This window comes from Seriola dumerili, unplaced genomic scaffold (assembly GCF_002260705.1).
Source record: "Seriola dumerili isolate Sdu_G_001 unplaced genomic scaffold, Sdu_1.0 BDQW01000017.1, whole genome shotgun sequence".
NCBI classification, from domain to species: domain Eukaryota; kingdom Metazoa; phylum Chordata; class Actinopteri; order Carangiformes; family Carangidae; genus Seriola; species Seriola dumerili.
In genome coordinates, this window is record NW_019174272.1 from 7,971,278 (window position 1) to 7,990,541 (window position 19,264).

The 19,264-nt window shown below is 38.7% G+C and overlaps 2 protein-coding genes across 4 annotated transcripts; one reads left to right on the plus strand and one right to left on the minus strand.

Moving 5' to 3' along the window:
• The first annotated feature begins 850 nt into the window (after positions 1-850).
• rnf181 (ring finger protein 181) lies at positions 851-4,246 on the plus strand. 3 transcript variants are annotated; one of them, XM_022754728.1, is made up of 6 exons: positions 851-900; positions 1,970-2,097; positions 2,189-2,325; positions 2,688-2,803; positions 2,909-2,983; positions 3,088-4,246. In XM_022754728.1, the coding sequence occupies exons 2-6, from the start codon at positions 2,012-2,014 to the stop codon at positions 3,145-3,147; spliced, it is 474 nt and encodes a 157-aa protein (XP_022610449.1). In that variant the 5' UTR covers positions 851-900; positions 1,970-2,011; the 3' UTR covers positions 3,148-4,246. The 3 variants fall into 3 exon arrangements, with proteins under 3 accessions (XP_022610449.1, XP_022610464.1, XP_022610457.1); XM_022754743.1 differs by having other exon boundaries at positions 881-900; positions 1,952-2,097; XM_022754736.1 differs by lacking the exon at positions 851-900 and adding an exon at positions 984-1,051.
• Positions 4,247-6,931: 2,685 nt separating this feature from the next.
• On the minus strand, positions 6,932-12,354 carry tmem150a (transmembrane protein 150A). Its single transcript, XM_022754755.1, has 7 exons — positions 12,203-12,354; positions 11,911-11,958; positions 11,717-11,803; positions 11,166-11,233; positions 9,412-9,539; positions 9,118-9,295; positions 6,932-7,588 (listed from the first exon to the last, which is right to left on the minus strand). Exons 1-7 carry the CDS (start codon positions 12,265-12,267, stop codon positions 7,287-7,289), a joined length of 876 nt encoding a protein of 291 aa, XP_022610476.1. The 5' UTR covers positions 12,268-12,354; the 3' UTR covers positions 6,932-7,286.
• Between the last annotated feature and the right edge of the window lie 6,910 nt (positions 12,355-19,264).

Here is a 19,264-nt window from a genome sequence, read left to right on the forward strand (position 1 = left end):
TGCTGTTGTTCGTAGTTTTGTGACTGTAGTAATTATGTAGTTACTTTGCATGTATTTGTTGTTTTGCATGTCTTTGCAGTCGTTTAGTGTCTGTCTGCAGTTCTTTCGTGTCTGGTTGTGGTCAATTTGTGTTTCTTTGTCATTTTGAAGTAGTTTTGCATGTCTTTGTTTATTTTGCATCTCTTTGCAGATGTTTCGCATCTTTTTGTCAAGTAGTTATGTGCGTCTTTGTTGTTGTTTTGTGACTGTTTGTTATCATCTCATTGAGTTTCCAACAGGAAACATTATCAGCCACTTGAAAAAGAGGCTCTGGACCATGGTCCCACTGACAACCTGGGCCCCTAAGCCTGTACAGTCCAATCCAACCATACCTACTTCATCGCATTCCCACTCAAGATTAATAAAGACGTTTATTTGTTAATACATAATCAATGGAGACATATACAAAGTCACTATTACCACAGCATTTAAACTACAAAGGATACAAGTAAGAAAACTGATATTGCCTTTGTAGTTTGAGTAACCTTCAGACTGGGAGAATTATCAATCAATAATCAATTGTCAGTTTATACAGGAAACAGTGATAGTTATATGTTAACCTGTCAGTGGTTTGAAGACATGAGTGACTGTTTGCTCACATTCAACTTCATCAGTTTGACCGTTCAGATAGTAAACCACATGACTTGATTGAAAAACAGGCCTTAGATTAATAACGGCAGTACACGCCTCTTACCAGTTGGTTGCGGTAATGCATCGTCCTCGTTTGCCAACCGCCATAAAACTTTGAGAAGAAGAAGAAACAGAGCGCGTGTCTCTGCTGTGATTGGACAAAGTTTTACGTAGTAAAACCGTCATACCCGGAAGAATGACAAATATCTATTATTGTTGCTAATGTTTAAGGTAAGTCGAGCTTATTTCTAAAGTCTGGCCAAGAATTTATTAATAATTTATACTTTTCTACAACATGTTATGTCTATTTATACAAGTTGAAGAAACTTGGGTTTGATAGCGTCAGTTAATCCGAGCCTCTGCTGTCAAAAAAACACGCTCAGTAAGTAACCTCAACAGTTATGTGTCCCTGTTTAACAAAATGGACAATTTTATAGCATATCTCTCTTGTATCTTGATGGGTATTTATTCATAAAGTTTATCAAACATTAATTTATTTGGGGAACTTTTTGAGTGTAACATTGGGTGGTTGCTGTTACTCACCACCTAAGCTTTATAGTTTGGTAGTCAAACATTTTATAATGTAATGACGGAAACAGTCGCATTTTATATCAATGACCCCATTGTATTTTGTATTAGATGAATTAATTAGTCTGTTGGAAGTCTTTAGCTGTATTGCAGCGCCCTTTGAAAAATATTTGAATACCATATATTGAGGGTCAAACCTTTGTCTATTGATTTTACACAGATACTACACCACGTAGTCACAGCACTGTGGTATATCTGGGTTTTAGTTGTTGAATTTACAAAGCGAATAAAACAAACCACATGATTCCCTTCCCTCATAAAAAGACACTAGAAGTATTAAAACATCTTAAATTTCGTTATAATTGACAGTGGTTGTTTTTAGAAAACTTATCTGTGGTCGTTTTACATGTCTCTGGGTTTGCCTGTCTTTGTAGTCTTGTAACTGAGTTTTAAGGAGTTTCAAACCAGAGGCCCTGGTCCAGGGGAGCCCTGACCCCTCAGGCCTCTGGGCTTGTGTTCAGTAATCCATACATGTGCCTAGGGTCATATTAATAGATTAAAACAAAACTGTTTTCTACCCCTGAGAAGTACAAAAGAGTGATTGAAATGTCAATAAATTCATGTATTTCATAAATAAATGTACACCATGTGATAGTTAGTCTTCAGTTCTAAGGCTCTGCCAAATCACTCAACTGTAATTTTAAATATCAGCTGTGGATTTTATATTTTTTCTGACAAACTACTGAACCTTCAGTATCCATATGTCTGCCAGGTATCTTAATACAAAGAAGACACAATCGTTAGCTGGACCAAAATGGCATCCTACTTTGATGAACACGACTGTGAGCCCACCAACCCAGAGGAACAGTATCGGCAGAACGCACTACTTGAACTGGCCAGGTGAGGCTAAACACACTTCAGATGCATTATACTGCTGTACATTGATACATAGTTAACAGTGCTCTGATTGACTGTTGCTCTTTTTGTACAGGTCTTTAATGCAAGGCTTGGACTTGCTTGACTCAGGGGCGTTTGATTTGTCAGACTGGGACCAACGTCTTCCGCCTCCAGCTGCCAAAACTGCTGTTCAGACCCTCACTGTGGTCATCATTTCTCCAGAGCAAGCAGGTAAGAGACATTTGCTCCAGTAGAGTTAATTGTGTTTTACATTGAAATTTACGACTAGCCATTTTTCACTGACGTTCAGCAAATGTAGTGGAAGTGAAACTGATAATGGCAGAGGGAGCGTTCAGGCTTACAGGCTTTCTGAGAGAAAGCTGGTGGACCACAAACTTAATGTGTTCAAATAGTTTGTATCTGAGAATAGATTTTCCCCTCAATTGCTCCACTAAACTTCTCATTTGTCAGCAGGAGGACCTGGGTGTACTGGTGTGAGCATGACACAGTCAAAAGCAAGCTTATTTTACAATCCTTTACTGGATTAATAATAGTAGAGGGATTTAATCGAGCTTTTTTTTTATTTCTCACAGACAAAGGGCTCAAGTGTCCTGTTTGTTTGCTGGAGTTCGAGGAACAAGAAACAGTCCGAGAGATGCCTTGCAAACACCTTTTCCACTCAGGATGTATACTGCCCTGGCTGGGCAAGGTGAAGCGTTCAGATCCTACATTAGATATGTTTATGGAAATGTGTTGGTGGTTAAATTCCCAGATTCTTTGACCCTGATTTGATGTTTTGTGTTTTAAATTGTAGACTAACTCCTGTCCACTCTGCCGACTTGAATTACCAACTGACAATCCAGAGTATGAGGAGTTTAAAAAAGACAAGGTGCGTGTAAATATGCATTGGATGGTACAACTGATCCTTAACTTCTAACCATGCTTTCAATGTGGCACCAGTCCTTGGTTGAGCAGTTTTTTTCTGTCCTGTAGGAGAGAAGAAAACAGAGGGAACACAGGCTGGAGGACCTACATGGGGCCATGTACACATGACACCCTGGTGCTGTGGTGCAAGTTTGTGTCACAGTGACATTTTACTGAAAATTACTCAAAAACAAAAAAGGAAGCTTCAGGAAATACATAATGATGTGTTCATGCCATGTCATACCGAATGTAATCATAAGCATGCAGCTCATGTGTCAGCCTCATATTTGTAGTATATCAATATCTCCCAATTGGCGAAAAGAACTACAGAACTGTCAACAAATGGTTGGTGAAACAGCCGCAAAGTCAACATCACTGGCAGCTCCTTCTAAATAAAACCTGGGTATGCAACGCAATAAAAATAGATATTTAGACATATAAATATATATATGTATACATATATGTGTGTGTGTGTCTGTGTGTGTATGTGTGTGTGTATCTGTTGTGACTATAAGGCTAGCAGTGGGGGTAACCATGTTGGAATAATGTGTGACCGCTCCCGTTTGCTGCTCCTTCCTTTCATTTGACATGGCATGAATGCAGCATAAACAACGAGGTCATTGAAAATTGAAAATGCTTATTAGTAAATGCTCTTTTCTCATTAGTTAGGATGAATATATTTTAAGATGAGTATGCTGTTGACAGCAGCACTAAGCACTCTGTCTCTTTGTCCCTTTTTTTTTTACATAAATTTATGAACTTTAAAACCACAAAGAAATGTGTTCAGCTTTATTTCTCTAAAGAATATAAATTATTTAAAGACAGGAATATATATATATATATATATATATATATTGATCAGCGATTCCTTTTTATAAAAAAATCATGTTTAAATCTGAGACTTTTAATTTTACATTGCGTTAGAGTAATATAATATTAGTAGTACGTACTTCTGTAAATTCTGGGTTGAAATGTCAAAATTGAAGCAGCAGAGGTTGAGATATCATGACTTTTAGTATGGGTCAATCTCCAGAATGCTGGATCCTACACTTAGACCATCCCTGCCTGGTAAAAACAAACAGCTTTCTGTCTCAATGCGTGGTCTGCAGCCCCAAGAGCCACACAAGACATGATACCACTGTCTTCACAGGAACAGTAGTCCTCCTCATGCCGAGTAAACTGACCTTCATGTGTAAAATTGTTGTTAAAATTGTTTGTTCCCCTTTGACTTGTCCCATGATGATGTTTTGATGTTTGAAGGCGCATCTCTTCTCTTCTGGTTGACTCACAGAAACTATCAACCAATTTCGTCTGGATCGGTTTTGATGCTTGTACATCACATGGCGACCCCTTAATTTACCTTGCCTGTGATTTCTAACCAGCAGAATATAGGTATACATGTGTGTGTATATTATATCTATATATCTATAGATATATATATATATATGTCATTTTGTGTTTTAAGCAGCAACTTACTGATAATTTTGCTGTTTAGAAAGAATCAAACTGTCCATGTCCAAAGAACAACCAATGCAAACCACCTGCTAATAATTTATCATTTTTATTTCATATTTGAATATAAATCTCTGTCAAATGAAAATACCTAAATGATAGACAAATCATTAAATATTTACAGAATTTATAAAAAGGAAACAAAATAATCTGTGTTGACTTGTTTTCAGGGAATTATCTGACTCCTCTATTACCATTCTTTTACATATTGTTCAAATCGAGGAAATAAAACAAATACATTGTTTAGTTTGTGTGTTGCTGTTGCTAGAGTTCAACACATGTAGAGGTCAGGCAGCCTTTTGTAATACAGGATTCTCCCATGAACAAACATACCATTTGAAAGCTTAGTGAAGTGCACATTTTGACAGAAAAAAAAAGTTTGTAAAATCCACCTTTAAATTTGGGCCTGTGGAAGATGGTGTTACAGAATAAATCCAACCCTGATGTGAGGGCTCATACAAGCTGCCATTTGTAGTCACACCTCGTGACTTGGTTACAGTATGGTGAAAGAGGCTACAGCTGAACACAAGATAAGATCTGAACATGTTCCCCTGGCATTGTACAAGGGATAAGGCTAAAACATTACACACATACCAATTCATACACCTGCTGCTGTCGTACAGAAAACCATTCGAGACTCCAGAGGATTCCAGTCTTTTTTGGCAAGATTGCAGTACCAGAGAGGATGACTGCAGTCCCACGAAGAATGGGAAGTTAAATGATTTGCATGAAAAGTAAAGAGAACTGACCTGACACATGATTAGGCATCTTGTGGCACAGCAGATCCACTGTCCTGTCAAATGCTAACAACACTTATTAAGACAGACCTTTGTGGATTGCTGAGCCACCATCATGTTAAATACTTTTCTCAACCTCAAACCATTGTGAGATGGAGAATATGTTGGAACTCTAGCTTTCACATTTAAATAACATCAAACCCACAAAAGATAAAAGAGGTAGGTGATGTGACCTTTTAAAAATGTGTACTGCTGGCATCCAGTGGTTAGACAGTTTAAAATGCATCAACACTACGCAGAGGGCAGAATACTGTGTGTATTCATGTGTTACGAAACATACTTCTCAAACGGCTCATTTAAAATAAAAACTTAATCTGAGTGTAACCTAAACTTGGTGGCATTTGTCAGCTTCAGTTTGAGCAGTGGTCGTTTTGCGGCAGTCTGGTGTTAAAGCTAATTCAAAACTCTAGTTTTCACTATAAGAGAAATTGGCAACAGGAAATTATACAAAAACCTCAATATATGACTCACTTTCACTTCAGTCTACAACCTGTCTTGTATTGTCAGGTTGTAACACTGTATTGACACCATTGTGACGCCTTGAGGTTTTATGGCACAAGGTCTGCAAGCATCGTATTCACCTCTCAGTTAACAAAACTTCCCCTGCAACTACTGGGAAGGCTTCACCTCATTTCATATTCAACAGAAAACCTATACTAGAAACTCAAATAAGGCTTCCAGGGGTCCAGCCTGGAACCAGATCAGTGTGTGGACAAGAACTATGTTATTCTGTAGATGTGTTAGTCGGATTATAACTGTCCTATAACATCACTTCAAATGTCTTGGTGTTGCTTTTTTTTTCTTTTTCTTTTTTTTTTTTTTTTTTAAAACAAAAAAGAGCCCTGTGTTCAATTCCAACACACTGAAAAAGGCATTATTCACTCTGGTGGAGTGTAAATTATCAGGTGATTGATGGTGATTATTGCACCGGCCATGACAAGTGTATGAAATAAAAAAGGTAGCATGACAAAAGAAATAATTAGATCATGCAGTTTGTGGGACAACAATGGAAGGACCTCAAGAGGGACGACTTCAGAGATTCTCAGTTAAAAGTGATTGAGACACAAAGTCCAAGTCATTAAAACAGAGCAGCCATCCTGCACTCGCATGTCAGTGAAATGGATTATGACCTCAAGAATGATAGTGGCTCAAGATACATGTATACACATTTTGTAAAATAATTTAAAAATACCACCAAAACCTGCATTCAAATCATCTGTGCAACCAAATCAAATTGTCAGGTGAAATGAATGATTTTTGCCAAATCATTTAACAGGTAATTAATGCTTGATTGGTTTAAGAAGGCCATATGCTTACAGCCTGTAAAACATACATAACTGTTAACTATTCACATCTCAAACATTCAGTATTTTCTACTTTCTACACAAACGGAAAATTGCTATTCTCTCATTCAAAAAGTGTGCCGTGCAGAGATAAGCAAGAGGCCACGACAGGTGGGCCACACAAAAGCAATGGGTAGTTCATGAAGGAGTGTCTGGGGGAGGGGCAGAATCTTGTGGGTTTAAGTAATTTACTTTTCCACCATGACACCAGTGACATCCAGTTATTAAAAAAAAAAAAAAAAAAAAAAAGTTGCGTTCAGAAAACAACCTACTCTAGTAGGTTTTAGTGAAGAACTGCCCAGACAAACAGCCATCTTAGAAAACATTCATGGCTCCAGCTCAGACTGGCTCCACACATTCAGCCCTCCTTTCAACATCACCACTGAAAATGTAACGGGACATTTGACTGCAGGGGCTCGCACCAACGTTGAGAAGAAAAAAATAAAAAAATAAAAATAAAGCAGTATAGTATTACAGATGGGATAACCTGGTGTTGGGTCAATGGTTAAAGATACCAGAACTTCCTGCACATGCTGTCTCTGTCATCTTGCCTTCCTGTGGGGGCTCGTGAAGACCTCTGCAGTGACACTTCACACCTTTGGGCTGCGAGGCAGAGCTACAACATGGCTATGCTCTCCGGGGTACAGTTGAGATGTGTGGATGTGCTGCTTCCCCCGGGGGACTTGAGGCCCTTAGTTGCCCCGCCTAGTGTTGAGCCCCGGGCCCTGGGGCCCATGATAACACCTGAGCCGTGGTGGTGACTCCGCTGCAGGCCGGCCATCATGGTCTCGCTGGTGACGGTGCCGAACTCGTAGGTGAAGGTGCCGTAAAAAACCAGGATGTCCACAGTGAAGACCCACTCGCAGATGGCCGCAGCGTGCTGCAGGATGAAGCTCTCATGGATGAAGAAGATGCCACCTGAGGACGACAAGTTAAGGAGGACAAATATCGCTGGTACAGGCATGAGCTGAACAAACAAAGCTTAATACTACTATTATTATTGCTAACATTATTATACTACTTTCCCATTTCCACTGAGTCTACAGGCATAGGAAGGAAAGAATAACAAACGTCAACAAACGCAGCCTGATTCACTCCATGATATAATGAGATGAGTTATATCACAGGTAGCTTAACCTTGGGGTGCCAGATGTGAATTCATAATATGATTAGGGTTAAATTGCAATTGGCTTTGCAGCTCTATTAAACAAACAGGTTTTTCAAAAAATTGAACAGTGAATGCAGTATATTCACCTGGGATATACTTATTATTTATCAGATAATCAACATGAACCAGAATGGTTCTTGCTGCCAAATGGATGAGGCGACAGCAGAGAGAAATTAAGGATGACAATGATAAGTGGTGAAGAGACAACAATCCCACATAAACTGCTTCCTAATTTGAGAACAATGAAGTTATGAAAGAGCCAGCTTAAAGCATCAGAGGTAACAGACTGACAAAGGCAAACCCACAGCTCAACAGCCGTGTTTCTCACTGGACATCAGAGGAGAGGCTGCCATAGAAAGTGAAGCTATCAGCTCAGTGTTTAACAATGAACTGATGGTTTCACAAGAGTACAGGAGGGGGAGATGAAAGTCCACCCAGGCAGATGTAGCAACATGGCCTTGAGGTTCTGTCTCAGAGTTGGAAGGACAAACGTCTTGAACTGTCTCAAGGCTTGTGGAGTGAAAAGGAGAGAGAAAACAAGGTCTCCCCAATGTTTTATTGGCATGCCACCACATGATTGGACTGTGTGCTCTCTGATCTCGGGATGACGAGGTGGAGCCTCTTCGAAATGAATATAGCAATACAAAAAAGACCAGTTACACAACCCCAACCTCAACAAACTCTGCCTTTCATTTTGAACTACACCACATGCTTTTGATTACAAAGAATAACTTGTTTCATCACTAAACAGATGACTAAGAGACAAACTCAGATATTTCCTCAGGAACCGTTTACAAGCAGATGTGTATAAGGAACACCAATAGGTAATACAGTTACATTGATAAACTTCAACATCACATGCTCCAACTGAAATTTGAGATTTTGACAGGAGTTAGACATTTTTCAAGGCTGACCTTTTTACTTAGCATTAAAACAGGAAAAGCAAAGGTGTAACTAATAACTTTAATGGTGGCTCAATGCCATGAAAGTCATTCCAGTGTGAGCACAAACAATATCAGGGCCCTTGAACTGGATGACCTAAATGGCAGATAGTTGTTATTAGTAAACCTGTGCTTTTCTCAATATCACGTCAAAACGCCCGCTGTGAAAAAGGTCAGTTACGTGACGTACTTAAGAGAAGACAAAATAAAACAAACACTTCCATTAAAAGAAGAGTGAAAACTACATCTACCAAAACTGTGTTTAGATATGACAAACAGTACATAACTCCTATATGTGAACAGCAAGGGGGGATGTCCCACTGGTGAGTAAAGGATACTGAGGACGAGGGAGACCATGGCTCCCAGTGCCAGTGCCACCCGGAAATGGGCCATCCAGTAGTCAAGGGCGGTTACAGCTACCCGGTAGGTGAGCACACACTGCAGGCACACAAACAGCAGCCCTGCTGGAAATGCCACACCGGCGCCCACATAGTGTAGAGATTTGGCATGATCCACCTGTCAGACAGAAACGTACAGTCGGAATGACAGTTTGTCTAAGGTCCAAAAAAAGTAGCAAAAAGTCATTCCAATTTTGAATTTAATGTGCTCAAGTCATTGTTGCTTAAGTTTACCTGGAAGTTGCCCACCATGACCAGACCCACGGCGTTGGTGCAGCCGGACACCAGAGCGCTGGTGTTGACCCAACATCGGTGGCTGTGCTCGATCACCTGGGCGTAGCGCAGAAGGCACACCATCACCACTGCAGGACACAATGAACACACGTTTACACTGCATCCACAACATCAAATACACATTCACATTAAAAGTCTTTTCATGTGAATCTGTCGGTGGAAACTTAATCACAGTTTAGTGGAAAATTTGTGGACTTTTTTTGACATGTTAAAATATGATGCTCTTACTTGTTTACAGTTTTATCTATAGGTGGTGGACAATCACCTATGTGACGTGACACAATGTGACTGCACCCATTCTGCTGATGTTGATGATGATTTGGTTTTACTGCTGTCTCAGAGAGGATGTGTTCTATCAACTATTGACATCTCTGGTTGCATGAGGAAGCAGGTTTTGGCAGGTTTATTGTCACTGTTTGAAAACTATAAACCTGTTACAGAACAAAACCACCTAGGCAGTAAAACACAGGTCAACAACAATACAAGCTACCAATAATAAAGGAGGTCAAAGAGCATCCAGACAGTTTATACACCAGTGACGGAAAAGCAGGGAAAACATGAAATGAAATCTAGAAATAAAAATGCAAGGAAACAATAGGAGATCATGTGGACTAGAAACAATTTAAATATGTATGAGAACGAAAGGTGATGTGAATAATGAAGCAATAGTGGAAACAGCAGGGAAGATATGCAATTAAGGGCAAAGGGGGAAAATGGGGCAGAACTGAGTTGTGATCACACAAGATAGGAGGAGGAGGAGTGATGGAGGAGGGCCACAGAGGGTACATGCAGTGGAGGGGACAGAGGGGGGAAGTGGAAGGAAAGCTGCATTCATTATTGATTAGAGAGCACAGGCTATTTCAAGCCCCTCATATCTCTTGGAGGGGAGCGGCTGACGTCTGTGGGCACCATGGAGGATTGATGTTAACACACAGAATGGACAGAAGAGACAGACATTAAACACTTCTCACCTCAACTATACTCAGTAATTGTGTTGTATTAAAGAGCAGAAGGCACCAGTCTAATTTTCACTGAAGGGTAAATTGCAGATCTAATTAAAGATTCAACCAATGTCACTTCATTGCATACTGAATAAATAGTATTTCATGATGAATTCTCACAATACATCACTCAATATTTGCTGAAAACAAGTTAACATTTTATTATTATTCTGCAAAAGTTACAGAATATGTAGATTCTTAAATAATTGAATTTGTTTACATTTTAAATCCCCCTTTACACAACAGTAATTTTATGGTTTTATGGGAGTTACGTGCTGAAACTATTTCTCTTCTCTTCACTTCCTGAAGTATCCACTGGTTGCCTGGCAACCTCATAGAGGCATCAAGATGTAATGGCTATTAGCCAAGACATAGGCCAGCACATAAACCACAATAAAGCCATGTCTTTATTTATTAGGGAGCTTTAGAGGTGCTGGTGGGGAGAACCAGTCTAGCTCCATCACCCTGTTCTGTTTCTAGTCTCTGGCTAAGCTAGGCTAACCATCTCCTGGTTATAGCTTCATATTTACTGTACACCTATGAGAGTGGTATCAGTCTTCTCATCTAACTCTCAACAAGAAAGCAAATAAGTACATTTCCCAAAATATCATTCTATTCCTTTTAAGCATGTACTCTTGCATACACAATGACTTTTAATCACATGATTTAACTTCAGTTAAAGCAAGGCCTTACCCATGAAAGCTCCAACGTTGCCAATCAGGCTGAACAAGCAGCTTTCAGGAGGGTAGGAGCCACATTTACTGTAGGACATGAAGACAGAACAGCTCTCAGTATTAGAGGGAGGAGATATAAACAAATCAGTGTATCACACAGTTACCATGTGTCATTTTTAAAATATCAAACTGTACAGGAACAAATAAAGTGACTACAGTTACAGATATATGTACTAAACTTCTTATTTCAAGAATATAAAAGAATGAGAAACCACTTTGCTCTGATATTATCTAGATGTAAAACTTTCCACTACGTACACAGCTAAAAAGCCTACAAGTCTCATGATGCCTTTTTACAAGAGTGCTTTTGTACTTGCCCGTGGTTAGAGGCTTATTTGCAGATTACACAAATGCAATTTATGCAAAGCGTGGGTTAATGACCGTCATAGAGCAACTACATAACAAGGTGCTAATTCATGCCTCAGGGCTTTCGCTGACACAAAATTGCTTTTGTATTCAGCAGAAACAAAGACTTGATCCACAGAGAGGAGGAGAGGTGGAGCAGGAGACCTGATGAGGGGGATGTCCTGGATGGTGCAGCACGTCTTGGGGAAGCCTGGTCGGGGCAGCTCCTCTGTGCACGTTACGTTGTAAGACCTGTAGCAGTGACACAGTGAGTTCTGTTCATTCCCTACTGATAGCTGTGGAATCGGACTATAAAAAGCTTTAAGCCAGCTTCAGATCAACAGAATAAAATCACTCACCAGTTCTCCACAGGACAAACATGGTGATTCATCACAGCCATGGCATACCTGTAGGGTAAGGAACACACCATAATTCAAAGCAAGAAATGGCAAATGTCACAGTGTTATAATCCCAGATGAAGCAAATAGGATTATTATCAAGAAACAAGATTACTCTGGCTTTAAGATACAGGGTTACTCAGCAGAAAGAATACAAACAAGAAAGAGTACCATCTGTACACCTGATAACAGGAACACATTATGTTTCAATGTTACAGCATACGTGACACGGCTGAGTGTTTCTGTAACTCACACTATCCATATTCCTGTGATGGAGAAGGCAGACAGGCTGACAGGCAGGACGATCCAGGCAGTCATTGGGCTGGCAGTGAGCTGGCTTTGTCCCAAGCATGGGGTGAGAGGGGGGCTTCGGGCTGGAGTGGCGACACAACAGAAGGGATCAGGTGGGGGGCGGGTGGGGGTGTGGGGTCACTTACACACAGGGGAACACACGGGGACAGGGAGGGGGCATGAGAGGACAAAAGGGGGAATGGCACAGCTCTTCTGCTCCACAGGGCCCTGCAACCAGCAGCAACCTGAAACAAGAGAAGGAACATTTTTCAGTATATGAAAAATCAGTCAGCTAAGTTATTGCTCTGTGATTGTGAATGTGCGATCCCCTGGGAGTTACTTTGTGACGCAGTGTGATTTACAGTTTTGTGAGTGTTTCCTCAATCTACATCTCACTCAAAACGCAACATGTATCCCAGCTGTGTTACATTTGAGTCTACTCAGGCTTTATAAGTGCAACAAAGACCAAGTTAGATCTTCTGTTAAAGTTGTTCTTTAAGACACCGCAAAGACTCCAGTTGAAAGCCAGCTGACATGCTGACAGGCACGTATGTTCTGTGCCTGAGTGACAGGAAATAACTTCTATGTTGTACTTCTGAGAACATTGTAGAGAGGTGAACAGCACAAAGTAGTCACACATTTTCACATCACTGTGAATCTGATCAAACAGTCTTCTCATGAGCTTGTAATACAAATTGCTAAGTAACAAAGTAACAAAAACTGCAAACTGTTGAACACATGCCAGTTAAAACAGACTTAAGGCTGCTGATAACAACCAGGGCGAATAGTGGTGGACACGACACAGAAACTGTAGGACACAGTTGATGTGTCACCACTCTGAGAGGACAGACTGGGATCTTGGCCTCTTCTTGAATGAACTTCTCCCTCTATCATTGTTAAACATCAGTGCAAAATGGTGTTTGTAGAGAGAAGCGCTTGCTGTTTACTGTAAATACTGAAACACATTTTGCAATCAAACTTAACTGTTAAGTTAACAAACCATAAAATCTGAAAAATGACCCCAAACAAAATGGCAGAGAAATAAAAGATACATGTTTTTGTACACCTGCTCGACTGCTACCCTTTAACAATGTCCATGTTTTATGATGACTTTTCCCTAAATGACACCCACACTGATTACACAAGAACAGTGAGACAGAAAAACAAGCACCTATTGAGGAGAAATGAACAGCAACATGAAGCTGTAAAAGGTACTGTCAGGGCAGAGTGTACCCTTGTGAGAATGAGGACTCGGCTAAGGTCAGCTCAGTGGTGGAGGAAGCATGGGACAACACAGGCTGTATCATTTTACACAGTGTACAGTTACAAGTGTCCTTTGCCTGGGGGGATATACAGTGAGCTAAGATGAACTTCTCTTACACAAATCCTAATAGGAAGTAGCTCTTGTTCCCAAAGAAAGGTCAAACTCACAAATAAGGCAATGTTAGAAATTATTTTTAACAAAAATTTTATGTCTTGATTGTTTATACTTTATTATTATACTGTATGCCATAGTGTTATGAAAAAGATGTTTTAAAATCAGTAATCAATCACTTAGTGACAGGGTATAAGGTGGGTTATGTGATGCCATAAACATCCTATGCCATTGTTTAAAAAGTATATATCTGTTACTATACAGACAGTGAGAAGTGACTTATTTCTGCAAAACCAGAGGTCAAAAGTGCATCCTGATAAACTTCCCCTTTTTCTCTTACACATAATGTTTCAACTCTAAATTTGAGTACAGATTTTAGAGAGCTGCAGCAATTAGTAGATTAATTAGCTGAGCAAAAATTTATTTTGATAATCTATTAATCGTTTTGATTCTTTGCTTCCAGCTTCTCAAATGGGTATTTTCTGGTTTACTGAGTCTTCTATGATTGCAAACTGAATATCTTTAGGACTCTCCCATAATTTATAGTGAGACCGCCCACAGGCTGACAGTGTACTTTCAACCCAGTTTGGCATTTCTATGTTTGCTCCCATTACTTTCATATGAAATTGATTAAACCCATGTGACTGGTTTCTTTCCATTTCCACCAACTGAACCAATACATGATTGCTTCATAGGAAGTACACATGGATTTTTAAGTGAAGAGTCTGGTGTGGTTAAAAGGTTAAAGTAAATTGCTCACAGACAGAATGCCTATTATTGACACACCCATACACCAGAAGACAATGACTCACCCACCCCAAAGACCACCCCCCATCTGTCACACAAGCTCCTCCATCTGCATGGACATCATTAAACAAGTGAGCAAGTGAGCACACAGACATTTGCTCTCAGCATCACATTTGACAGCAGTTCAATAGCATTTGTTAATCAGTTTTTTTTTTTGTTTTTTTTTGGAGTATCCTGCTAGCCTTTTGTCTTCTTCACTCACTTTTCTCTGAAACAGGTAAATAAGTTTGATAGGGTCTTAATAGGTTGCTCTGGTAACTGTGGGTTTATTTCCAAAATAAGACCTTCAGCCAAGATGAAATATCCACTGACTTTCACATTTATCAAAAAAATCAGTTAGTGGGTATTCAATTTGTTTTGTTTTTGGTTCACCATTGAGGTAAGAGTATACTAGAAACAAATAAACAAATCAAAATTTGTCATTTTTGGCCAGGTTTATTCACTGCTACACCATATACCATCACATGTAACTAGTAAAAGAAGTAAAAAGTCAAAACTTACATTATTGGTATATTTGTTCTTTCCACACCATTTCTTTTGTTTAAAGTGTGTTGTTTTCTCACGTCATTTCCATAAATAAACAGACACTATATCTGCATAAGCATACATTCATATTCCTCTCACACACTCAAAATTCAAGTATAGGCGTTTCCTCATATGGTTTGGAAAACATGACTGTCCTTTCTTTTTCTGAATGTACACAGTCAGCAGTAAAGTTTTATAAAGGCTTTAGGAGTGCTGTCATACACACTGTTTTAAGAAAAGGCAAAAATATTCACTAGACATAGTGCCTATTTTACAATGTTCACACCAGACAGTGAAGCTTACAAATCAGTAAAGGTCCCCTCAGAATTATATTACAATAAAAAAAAATGTGGGCATTGTTACATTGTTTATTGTTTGTTTCTACACTAAGGGTGGAAATGTCAGGGCAAGATGGTGACCTAAGGATATTTTCCTGGCTGTGGGAGTAATCACTCTGAACCGGAGTACATTATACGATTTATACCTTTGAGAAAAACTGAAATTCACCAATTAATATATCAGTTATATTTTTCAAAAGGCGTAGTGCTCTTCTTTATTTTTCTTAAATAAAATAACTTGGCATGTAAATTTGTGGCTGCTAAATAACCCAAAAGGACCTACATATCAAATCGCTTAATGTGTGTTGTCAATTGTCAATTGAAAATTTTCTGATTGTCAGTTATTATTATTATTATTATTATTATATTTTCTAAATGATAAATGCTGTTTCTATTCAAACTGCTGCAAGGGCCAGATGACATGACATACAAGAAGTATTTTTATCTACTGTTGTTTTTAATCAAAAGAATTTAAACTTCAATCTCACATTGACAACCACGCACAAAATGTAAACTTGTCATGGCATTTAATGAGAGCAGCAGATCAAAGGATGAAAAGTTCAAACAGGCTGCATGTGTTAGACAGTAAGGTATACATTACATTACACCTGTTCTTACAGGTCTTTTAATATTGTTAAACCAGGCTCTCAGGAGCAGCTAAAACGCAGGATACTGACTTAATGAAAAGAAAAGCTGTCAGTGTGTTTATGTACCTGTACAGGGAGCCATACCACCCCCACCCCCACAGCCATTCAAAGGAAATATTAGCCACTGCACTTGTAAGACTTAATACAACTGTGACAATGTATATTAATTAACATCCCATTATATTTATTCACTTCTCCACAGTCGACTACTGCTACCAAACAAACGGAGCAGCATCCCTGAGTTCGGCAGCCTGCTCTCGTGAACCTGATAACGGTACCGTTAGCCTTGTTAGCTTCATCCTAGCTAGCTAGTTAGCTTGCACTTTACCACTTGTCTTGACTTGACACTTGCCCGCATCTTGATTTCCGCTAACCAAAGCGATACGCTGCTAAACAAGAGACATTTAGAGGACAAGAACACCGACACTACCAGGACAGTCAGAACACGACAATGATTTTACACCTACCTTCAACCTGCTATGCCCACCACAGACCTCAACAACCTTGGTTTCCCTTTAAAAACAGCGTTTTCTTAGTAGATGAGGCTAGACGCATAAATAACTTCCGCTTATGCGTTTCAAAATAAGACTTCACGAGAGTTTCATGAAAGAATGGCTTTTATGAAATTATAATTTATAAAATCATATTTGTATCTACAAAATCATTAATTTCATGTCACTGCTTCAATAGGAGCGTAGAAGCATAGACGATACTCCTATCCTACCAAAAATACTGAAACACTCATTCACACAGACAAAAGAATACTACAGGTAATAAAAGATATACATTTCCCTTCGGTGCTAGTCATGTAGTAATGTCAGCTTAATTAATTTTTTTTTCTACGGGTTCATTACGTGTTCACTTCAGTTTGTCTTGTTATAATCGTATTGGAGAATTACACGAATGTGGCGCTTTTATTTTAGGCACAAATGAATAGTCTTTTCGTGTAACTAACTTGACGCAGCTCCCACAGTTGTCCGGCCTGGAGAGCGATACCTCTGTGTCTGTGGTTTTTAGTGAGAATGTACAATAAGAAGTTAACATTTGTTCAGTAATGTACCTCCTGAAAATATATGAATATGATAACACTTTGTCCACTTTAATATAATGTCAGAAAAAGAAAAAGAAAAAAAGTCCCACAAAACATGTTGGTTGGATTGAATATGTGGAATTTCAATTCTGGAAAAGGATTTGAAAATAATGTTTTACACCTTTTTTTTTTTTAGAACTTGCATCAAAATCTCTTAAGAATATGTGCAATTTGTTTCCAAAATTTGTAGCAAACAAAAGGCCAAGATTAAGAAACTGCAGTGACACAGTGACATGTCAAATAAGTAAGAGCAGGCAGACTATAAGACATTATAAAAAAATGTCCCCACCTACTTTTTATAAAGGGGAGCAGTACAAATTCTTATTTAACCCTGGAAATATTGTGGTCTTTATCTTCTGCTGTTGTAAGGCCTTGATAACACAAGAAATCAAAATGCTCTCTATATGTTTAATATAAGATCATCAATATAACCTGCCACAAATGATGCATGTGGCCCACAGACAAAAGAGAGAAGCTCTTTCTCACTGTAGATGCCTCTGGTCTGTCTGTCTATAAGGGTCTCAGTCAGCCATGACACTGTGACCTTGAGCAGGACCCTGAAACTGAAGCAGCTAAATGGAATTCAGTCTTAATTAATTTTATTATACCTGTGCATTTTCTGCTGTGACATGTCCCTCCATCTGTGATGTGCAAACACATTCTCAAAAAACATGTGAATGATGTAGTCACAATACATATTTTTGTAAAAAATACAGATACAGAGTAACTCATCAATACATTATTTATTTCAATCGATTTCCAGGAAAGAGACCCATCTGTGAACATCAAAACAAAGCTGTTTGTAGTTGGTTTTCACTGCAGACATTTTGACATGTCAAAGCAGCAAAAGCACAGGTGTAATTAATAACATTAATCAGCTCTGACACACAGGTGTCCAACCAACAGATACCAGCTGGCCAATCAGAGCTCAAGCTGCTGCTCTGTGGCTTAGATTTCATTTAGTTTAACAGAAAACAAATTAATATTGAGATGGAATATGATAGGCAATACAGTGGAATAACAAAAGATAATAATGTAATATATATTAATTGATTAAAATGAAACAGTATACTGTAAATTTCTATTGTTTTTCACCATTACAACCCTAAAATAATGTTTTATAAGTCTGTTTTAATCTCAAAAGCAATAAATTAAAAAATAAAAATAAAAATAATAGACATGAAAAGAAGAAAACAGGACTGAATCTCTTTGTCGGCTTCACTTGTGACAGGTTTGGTTTGCCTCTCACTGACTGTGATACCACCATCTGCTGGATTCATTTTTGCATTACAAGAAATAACTTTCCACTCATTTCATATTAAATGTTGCCATGACACATGTTTACCAGAAATATAGCTATGAGCAGTTTACCCTATTCTCAGATAAGCAAGTCTTGCTGCTTCTCTTGAATGCTGTCAGTAACAAAGTATCACACATTTAAACAGACAATATTTGTAAGGCCAATCTTACTCACAATGACATGTGCTGTCAAACCCAGCAGCTCTTTAATTAATGGGTGCAAACAACTCCTATCACAAGACTCATGTGTCACCAATAATCTTGGCATTCACAAAAGTCAGATTTTCCATGTTTAACCTCATTGTGCCTTTATGGTCAAAAAAGTGTACACAATTTTGTGTCTTTGTGGTGTGTAAACTGTTGTGACATTTGCTGTTGCAATTTTGAAAATGTTGGCATTGTTTTTAGGAAAATAAGTCTATCAAAAAAAAAAAACATAAGGATGCCTAGTGTCTCCTTATTTGGGGCAGACCCTGTAATCACATGAGCAAAGGTCAGGTTAAACACTGCCAGTTATTGTTACAGAGCAATCTGTGTTTAGCTGTAAATAACAGAGAATATATATGACAGGGGGCTTTATAAACCTACAGGAGGGATTATAACCCTCCTTCTTGTCTTACTAAGCAGCTTTGAATGGAATTTACTAAATTTGATCTGTAAATCTTGTGGACAACCATAGACTTTGAGAGCAGATGATATTAATCCCGGTGAAATGCAAGTATGGAGATATACATTGGTGCTTGCTTTACAAAGTACTGCTTCCTTGGCGGTTACTGGATCAATATGGAAAAGCTTTTGACTCAGAATGAAAATGTACTTGTTTCTCCTCCCTCTCCTGCAAATAAGACCTGGAGTAAAACTTATATGAGCTCACTGAAGTACAAACTACATTTGAATTATTAGTTACATTTGACTTATTAGTTACATCTGACGTCTATCAAGT

Excerpts from the sequence above, each read along its gene's own strand:
- rnf181 (XM_022754728.1), top strand. The coding sequence starts at position 2,012 with ATGGCATCCTACTTTGATGAACACGACTGTGAGCCCACCAACCCAGAG. Across the intron at positions 2,098-2,188 it reads GCACTACTTGAACTGGCCAG|GTCTTTAATGCAAGGCTTGG; the intron begins GTGAGGCTAAAC and ends CTTTTTGTACAG. Across the intron at positions 2,984-3,087 it reads AGGAGTTTAAAAAAGACAAG|GAGAGAAGAAAACAGAGGGA; the intron begins GTGCGTGTAAAT and ends TCTGTCCTGTAG.
- tmem150a (XM_022754755.1), bottom strand. The coding sequence starts at position 12,267 with ATGACTGCCTGGATCGTCCTGCCTGTCAGCCTGTCTGCCTTCTCCATC. Across the intron at positions 11,804-11,910 it reads GTTTGTCCTGTGGAGAACTG|GTCTTACAACGTAACGTGCA; the intron begins GTGAGTGATTTT and ends TCACTGCTACAG. Across the intron at positions 11,234-11,716 it reads CAGGACATCCCCCTCATCAG|TAAATGTGGCTCCTACCCTC; the intron begins GTCTCCTGCTCC and ends CATGTCCTACAG.